Genomic DNA, 9,032 nt, shown 5'->3' on the forward strand with positions numbered 1-9,032 from the left:
AAGATCTTTATTCCCACGATCGATACGACTTTTTTCATTCGTTCACGATGTTCGACTAACGTCTACGTCCTCGAGTTCCGTTTCCGGTTACCGTTCAAAATCGAATAGACGCGGAATTTCTGCAGGGCAATTTCTTGTTGCACCATCCACGCGGATTCCAATTCGACGATTCTAATGTGGCATTAAAACGGGCCAACTATTAATACATCCGTGATTCAATATATTAATGTGACTCGATTTTCGAGCATTTCGTGATTTTCGATCGATACATTTACATAAAATAAGATTTTAAAATAAGATAACGAAGAATAATTAAGAAGAGAGTTCTTTGTAGTCTTATAAAAATTCTGGATTCTTTTCAATTATGTAAATTGATCCATTGTGATTTTTTTCCTCGTTAATTTATATTATTAAAAATTCTTTTTCGATAAATCAATTAAGGAGAATTTTAAGATAATTTTGGCTTTTGGCTCGTGTGTTATTTTTCTCTATAACTTTTTCGAAAATTGAGATAAATTAAAATTTTTCCATTATTTTAGCTTAATAACATATATGATGATTAATTCCTCACGTTGATAATGCAATAGGATATTCAAGTTTAAAATTCTCAAAATAGTAAAAAATATTTAAAAAGTTGTCATATGAATTTATTATTCTATTTTCCAGCAGAAAGTTAAAAATTGATGTCTTGCCTTGAATATTTTTCAAATCATGACAAAAATAAAAATTGATCAAAATCCATCAATTTAAAGTATTCAAAGAAATATTCAATATTTTTTAGTGACTTTTTGTTTATGTCTCTATAACACGGTATAATATATTTATGTATTTCATACGATATGTTTTTTTCCTTTGACAAATGTGCTCCATTTTGTTGAGTGAAATTATATTTGGTATGCGTGCCTCCCTTCGATGCCAAGTTGTCCGAAGTTTAGGTTGACCGGAGAACGTGAATGAAATTCGGGACATTTTTCGATGACATTTGTCTTGTGCCTTATTTTAAACCTCTTTATACTTCACGTTCACTTTGTAGCTAAGTTATTTTCATATGATCTGTTGTGTAATGACAATCTTGGAGTACAAAATCATATACAATAATTACAATAATTGATTATTATTTTTATACTTCTATTTCTTATTTATACAATAGTACTGTATTTTTAATAATTATTTCATTTTTTATTACTTTAAATTATTATATTTTAAGATACTTTAGAAATGCTTACTAGATATTATACAATCAAAATATTAATCAAAGACTACATCCATTATTTTTTCACTCATTACTATAATTACATAAATTCTACGTGTATACAGAAATTATAGTTTCATTCAGATTGGTTAATAATACACATACATATAAAATGTTTAATTATATATAAATTTTTATATCATATTCTTTATTAAGTTATAGTTTATATATTACATATAAATATTTATTATTGAAACAATAATTAATCTTAACAATAAAATAGCAAATATATCAACTTTTCCATGAGATCATCTTTGGCATGACAAGAACACAATGACTCACTTCTTTCACGTGACGCTTTATATATATAATCAATAAAAACAGAAAAAAATAAAATCAAACTTGATCTAAATAACAAATTAAACATAAAAAAATAATAACACTCTAAATTAATTACATAGACAACTCGCCACCATTATTGGTTCCATATATAGACTAACTAAAATTCACACCCAACTTCCTTTTTCCGGTTAGCGAAGAGCTGACGAACCCCCTGACTCTTAGAGCCACACTTAGTCTCATAGCCAAAAAAAGAAGAAAGAATCAGAGGCCGATCTATTGATATCCGAATTAATCATGCTCGTCAGGTGGCAGGTCGGTGGAGGAGGTGAGAAAAGTTGGGGAAAAGAGGGTGGTCGACTTAGTCGAGAGATCGCCCGCCGACGAAATGCACGCAGCGAGCAGCAGCGAGAAACACTTCTCCTCGGAGAAGTCCGAGGGCGAGGGGGAGAGCCAGGTGTTGACCAAGATGTCGCAGACCATCACCGAGTCCACGACCACCCACAAGACGACCAAGAAGGAGTACATCTCGTCCACTACGTCCTCCACCTTGTCGAAACCTGGACAGGAACCCACCAGCGTGTCCGTGAAGACTACTGTACATAGCACGGAACAGTCGTCCTCGGAGAATGGAGCGCCTCCTGTTGTGCAGGTTTGTTAATTTTAAAGTGTACAATAAGTATAATTTTATAAATGATATGAATAAAATAGGAATGTTTCGATGTTAATTTCGTGTAATAATTATTTGGATTTTAATCAAAAAATTTTTAAAAATTGTAAAGTGTAAAAAATAATAATATTGAATTTTCAAATGTGTTTGTGAAATTTTTGTAGATATCTAAATTGAGATGAGATGAGAATATATATATAAATAATTAGTTTTGATAAAAGTAATTTTGAAGATTTATTCCAAAGAGGAAATTAAACAATATTCTGTTCGTGCATCGTTAAATTTTTTAATGTATAACAAGATATAAATTTCTTTTCTTTTCAAGTAAAAAGGATAAGAATATTTTATTTTGTGAATTTTATTATTTTTGAAAAATATAAAGTCTGTGATTGACAAAAAAATATATATTTTGAAGTAAAGAGAATTGAAAATTGCGAGAGAGAGAGAGAATATCGAATTATACTTTGTTTGAACAGTCGTACAAAGTCGAGGAACACGAAAAGATCATTCAAGACCAGCCAGGCGAGATTCGTCAAGAAAAAACCGTGGTGATATCTCAAGACGAAGAAGGGATCAAACAAAAGGATGTCAAAGCTGCGCAAATATCGAAACCAACCAGAAAGTCGACTGCGCCGAGATTCGTTTCGCCTCTCACAGGGATGATCGTGGATCAGGGCACTGATATTATCCTCGAAGGAATTATCGATGGTAAAAAAAAAATAGAGATCATATTCTTGAACATATCCTCTTAACTTGTAATAATAATTGTATAAAAAAAGTATATCATGAATATATGCAAATCTTAATTCACAAATCGCCTGTGAAAACTTCACTTTTCATTATTATATAAAAAGTGGAGATATCATCTTGCATTAATTTAATTAATATGGTTAGTTTTAATTTTGAACTAATATTTTCTTTAATTACATTGAAAAAAAAATTGGATTTAATATATTATTAATTTGGCAAGTTGAATGATAAATTAGGAAATTTTATTTCAATTACAGGATTCCCTCAACCGTCAATTAGTTGGTCGAAGAACGGACAAGAACTGAAAACGAAAGATGGAATGACGATCACTTACGCTCATAATCACGTCCGTTTGGAACTGAAGAACGTAAATGTTAAGGATGCGGGACGATACACTTGCACTGCCAGCAACGAAGTCGGTTCTGCTAGTAGCACGGCTGATCTTGTCGTAAAAAGTACATAATTTGACAATTACGTATTTTCAATTGAAAGAAATTTTTTTAAAGAATTTTAAAAATATTTCTATCTTAATATTTTGAACTTGAACTTATTTTTTGATCTAATTTATTGATAAATTTATTTTTTATTTTATATATTTCAATTTAATTTAATTTTTACAACAATGATTAATATTATTCCATAAATTTTCAGAAACGATATTCCCACCGGTATTCGGCAGAAGATTGCAAGCTCAAGTTGTGAAACGTGGAGAACGAGTCAATATGGAGGTAGAAATCACAGGAACACCGGAACCCACGGTTACATGGTTCAAGGACGATGTCCCTATCAAAGAACGTCCACCTGAATTGAGGATTAAACAGCAAGGAAATTGTTACATGCTCATTATTGACAAAGGTAATTTCAGTCTTTAAAAAATTATTTATTATTTATTGACAATTTTAAAGTTATTAATTTTAAATGAAATGGATTTTTAGCTGAAAAAGTGCATGCAGGAAAATATATGGTTCGAGCAACAAACGCCGGTGGTGAAGCCCAAAGTATAGCAGACTTTGCTGTCTTCGAGCCAACGCCTGATACTATGACGGAAGTTCATAAAACTGTTATTTACGAGAATGTGCAAGACAAGAAAGTCATTCAGGTAATTTTTTCCTCTGATTAATAATTAATCTTTCAATAAAAATTTCCAATATATCTCTATATAAAATTCAATCTTCAATATAATTAATTTTCTAATTAAAAAAAAAAAAGAAGAAAGATTCGAGTCAATTTTGTATTTCTAAATATAGAATCTCTAAATAATACCTAATTTGAAATAAAACCTTCCTAATATAAGATCAAATCTCTCTAATTATTTATTGAAAAAACTAACATTCAATTGCAATAATACCCTAAAAATCCACAATAAATTTTGTTAAAATTCTCTATACGAGGCAAAATATAAAGCACTGTATTCATATTTAGTCCGACGAAAAGAAGAGAGAGGTTCCTTCTAGCAAACTTCCTTCATCAACGACGATTCAGCAGATTCCGCCATTAAAAACGACACCTATCGTGTCATCCACCTCGATATCGGAAACGACCAAAACCGTAGAAAAAATAGAGGAGCCGGAAAGCAGGATGAGTCGTTCAGAAACAATCTCGTCCACGGTCGAATCACATCAATCGCAATCAAAATCGGAGCAAAAGTTCCACATGAAGTTGGAGCACAAGACGCCAATCATACCGGAGCCAAGGAAGGAAGAAAAGACGGTAACGAGGGAAGTGATTCGTGAAGAAGTCGAGAAGAAAGGCGCCGAGCCGAAGGCTACAGTGATCGAGGAGAGGACGAGGATCGAGAACGAAAATATAGAAACATCGACGATAGCCAAAAAGGATGCATTGAGCTTCTTCGAATCGATGACGAAGGAAACGGAAACTACGCCTAAAGGTCCCAAAGAGATGATTAAACTAGTGGACGATGCTGATGGCCACGAAGTGAAGGTTGGAAAATTGACGAAGAACTACGAGAGATCCACTACGTTCCAGGAGGTGAAGAAACCTGAACCGAAACCTGCAGAGATTCAAACGACGAAGAAAGCTGTCCACGAGATATTCACGAAATTGGAGCAAGGGAGTGCAGCTTCTCGTGGAGTTGACAATAAATTGTTCGATTTCCCGTACGAACCGTACAAGCCACCTTCCGTAGAGACCAAGAAGACAGTCGTGGAAGAAACAGTTAGCTCAGGATCGTCGTCTGTTCAAGGATCACTGATAATGTCGTCGAAAATGGAGAGCAAAGTGGAAAGTAAAATGGAGAGCAAGTCAGAATTATTGGAAGGTTTTAATTTGGTGCCAGAGCCTCCACCGGAGATTGGTTACATGCCGAAGCCGGAAGAATTAAAAAAAAAACGCCCTGAAGTATCGATCAAAGCTAAACAGCTCCAAGAATCCTTCGATAGAACCCTGTCCCCGATAGATGCGCCTGTTGGCGGTGTGAAGATTTTCCCCACGCCTTCTCCAAAGGTGGCCCCAACGTTTTCCATGCCACCATCATCCTTTGAGCTCGAGAAGAAAGAGGTAGTCGAGGAGCCTTGCGTGAGAAAGGAAATTCACGAGAAAAGGGACTACGTGTCTTCGTTCAGAGCTATGTCTCCTAGCAGACCTTGGTCATCGTCGTCTGACGTGGAAACCAGATCACACGTGTCCACTGATTTGTCAGAATACAGGTGTCATTCTGCAGCGTCGAGTCATCAAGAGATACTCAGATCTACCTCGCCCAGACCATCGGCTGACGCCTTGGCTATGGAGAAATCCTGGGCAAAGAAGTGTGCCGAGTCTAGCCGGAAATCGTGGCCTCCGCAAGAAGAGTCGAGACTCAAGCAAGAATGGCAAACCCCTGGTGAAGAGTACAAGAGTTCGTCGAAGGAGTTTAGGAAGGAAGTCGAAGAGACGCCTGAAGGCGGTATCAGAAAGACCAGCATGGAATCCTCCAGCACGACTGAGAGGCGGTCCTGGAGTTCGAAACAGGAATCGATGGAGAAGATCTCGAAGAGAGCTCCGTCACCACCGAAAACGCAACCGATCATCTACAACGCGGAAACAATTAAAGTAGATCACGTGGTGAACAAGATGGAAGAGAAGTCTCTGTATGAGAAGTACACTAGTGAGAGCGACATTAAGAAGCTGGAAAAATCTGAAAAGTTCGAAGAGAAATATTCGAAAAAGTGGGCAGGCTCGGATGATTTAAAAGCTCCTGGTCTTGTCAGGAGTGTGGAACCACCTAAAAGACCCGTCATTCAATTATACCACCTTACTCCGTCTACCGAGCAAATTATTTTAGAACCTGGCCCACCTCCGGAAATCGGATATATTCCAGCACCGGTAGTCAAAGAGAAGAAGATCGAGAGGATAGAGAAGAACTTGGAAGTGTCGTTGGAGCATCAGCCAGCTAAGATCCCTCCAGGAGGAATCAGAACTATTCCTCCTGTGCCGAAGAAGGAGGAACCTCCAGCACTACCTCCGAAAGACGTCAAAATGACTCCACCGCCGATTCCAGCCAAACAATCTACACCTATCGAACCTCTGGAACCGTTTCCATTCAAGCCTTCCCCTGCATCTGCACCGATGAAGAAGGTGCCTCCTCCACCAACTCCTACGAAATTCATCAAAGGAAGTTTCACTCAGGAAAGCGACTACGAATCGGACATGGACGGTCACATGAAAGCAAAATGGAGGCCGTACGAGAGTGACGGCGAGGAGCCACGTTACAGAAGAGTCCAAGCTCCAGTGCCCAAGCCGACTAGACCTAGGTCGACCGAGCCTGAACCACTTCCTCCCTCTAAATTCGAGGTGCCTCCATCGACTGTAGGTCCGCCTAGACCAGTGATCACCAAGGAACAACAGGAAAAAGTGTGCAAGAAGACTATCGCTACCACTGTCAAGAGGCAAGAGAGAGAGATAAAACAACAGCAGCAACAAAAGTTCCAAGTGGGCCAGCCACCTGCTATCGAATTGAAACCAGGCTCTCCACCTATCTACGTCCAACCAGCCGCGAAGAGTCCAACTCCAAAGAGTCCACCCGGGAAGAAGCCAGAATCTCCTAAATTCAAGGTGAAAACGTTCCAACAGGAAAGTGGTTACATGGCAGACACGGACGAGCCTTTCCAACAGAAGTCGTCGATTCAATCGGTGCAAAAGAGCTTTGGCAAACACGAATCTTCGTCGTCTATGACCTCGCAAACGGAGTCTCGCACCTCGTATTCTGAAAGTCGATCGGAATATTTCGAGAGCAAAAGCTACGACAGCCGACAACAGCAGCAACAGAAGAAAGAATCGTTTATCGCGCCATCCGCTCCCTTGGTTACGAAACAACCTGTACAACCACCGGTTCAGCAACAACGTAGCTCGTTCGTTGAGAAGAGCTACGTATCTTCCGCGTCCCCATCGAGATTCAGTTCCACGAAGGTTCGAGAAGTGTGTTTGCATCGCTTGATCTACATAGAGGGCAGTGTGATCGGAGTGTATTTGTTTGGAACGAAGAAGAACGGTTCTTTGTTTAATCGAATGAAATGATGCGTCTGTCGTTTTTTTTCTTAACTTTTTGTGTTAAGCTAATATTTGCAATGTTGTGCACTTTTAACCAATTTATTTATTACAAGTACACACGAAGAGTTGGATATATAGTTCTGTTGCTTTAATCAGTTCTCAATCGGTAGATATTTTGATCATTTATTAAAATGAAATTTTTATATTAGAATATTAGTTTTAACAGAATTGTTTAAATATGAAATGATTTTTGATATGTATTCTTTATTCTATCATAATTTCTAACACGTTATCCAAGTTTTTTTTATTACTCGAGGTGGATATTCTAAGTTTTGAATACCTCCATTTTATTTCGCACATATAAATTCAATATTGAAACATAATGAAAAATTAGAACATAGAAAATAATAAACAAAATATTTCTAAAATTAGTTGTGCAAAAACTGATTGAGAACTAATTGTGTGTTTTTGTGTTTTTCGTTACTGTTTACTATTTTGTGAACAATTGAAATGTATTTACATCAAGATAACATCTTTACTTTTTTCCAGGAAACTATTTATACGACGGATCAATCGCACAAGAAGCTAGAGACAACGAAAAAAATTCTGCCGCCCTCTCCGAGTCCTTCCAAATTCGTGAAGGGCGAATTTCGCGAAAGCGACTACGAGAGCGACTACGACGGCAGAATACCACCTCTTTGGAAACCGCGAGGCTATGAAAGCGACGACCAATCTTTCAGATCCGTGAAACCGAATCTCGCTGGTCCAGGTATTTATAAATCCTGACGTAAATGAGAAGTTCCTCTTACGATATTATTGAATACACACGAATTTATTAAAAATTGTGCATAGTATCAATCACACTAGTAGTTCTTTTTTCCATAAATACCGTACAAAGTTACGTCTACACTATGTAACGAAATCTTTTGTATAAGAAAATACATGTAAAATTTTAATTATAAATGGGATTTATATAATCCGTATAACTGAAACAGAAAGTTATCAAAAATCGATTCAAAATATATTGTGTTAAATAATATTTCTGCATATCTGGAATTATTATAAAAGTATCTAAATTACAATTATAAGTGATATTATTTTGTTATTTAGTGTAAACGAAGCTTAACATTTATTAAACATTGGTTATGGGAAATGTCAAAATAAGAATTGCTTTCCAACAGCGTTAAACAGAACACAATCGACTGGCCAATATCGATGGGTCTCTCACTCTATTACGACTTTTTTCCAGCTTACAACAAGTAGTCCTCCTGGCAAGCTTTCTTCCCTTCTCGTTGTTTACCTCGCAAGACAAGTTCTCCTCTCTTCCTGCTTCGCTTGCTTCTCTCTTTTCTTCTCGGCCACTCGAAGTACGTACTTTGTGTACCCCAGCTTTCTCTCCGAGTCTTTCTCCCATCATCTTTTGTGGCTAACCTTCATTTTCTTCTTCTTCTTCTTCTTCTTCTTTTCTTCTTCTTTTTCTCCTCCACTCTATATCACGCTGGTTTCACCCTCGTTTCAAGAGACATCCGCGTTTCGCACGATGCTTCGCGCAAAACGAAACGAAAAATTAAAAAAAAAAAAAAAAAAAAAAGAAAA

The 9,032-nt window shown here is 36.8% G+C and overlaps 1 protein-coding gene across 1 annotated transcript in view; it reads left to right on the plus strand.

Annotated features, from left to right (window-relative positions):
• Nucleotides 1–9,032, plus strand: part of LOC102675378 (titin) — a 166,665-nt gene that overhangs the window by 58,764 nt on the left and 98,869 nt on the right. Inside the window, exons 41-47 of the mRNA XM_031512095.1 lie at nt 1,840–2,183; nt 2,678–2,909; nt 3,209–3,406; nt 3,603–3,806; nt 3,887–4,050; nt 4,374–7,355; nt 7,986–8,205. Coding sequence (XP_031367955.1) covers nt 1,840–2,183; nt 2,678–2,909; nt 3,209–3,406; nt 3,603–3,806; nt 3,887–4,050; nt 4,374–7,355; nt 7,986–8,205 — 4,344 coding nt within the window. The remainder of the gene's footprint in view (nt 1–1,839; nt 2,184–2,677; nt 2,910–3,208; nt 3,407–3,602; nt 3,807–3,886; nt 4,051–4,373; nt 7,356–7,985; nt 8,206–9,032) is intronic.

This window comes from Apis dorsata, unplaced genomic scaffold, assembly GCF_000469605.1.
Source record: "Apis dorsata unplaced genomic scaffold, Apis dorsata 1.3 scaffold_383, whole genome shotgun sequence".
Lineage (NCBI taxonomy): Eukaryota > Metazoa > Arthropoda > Insecta > Hymenoptera > Apidae > Apis > Apis dorsata.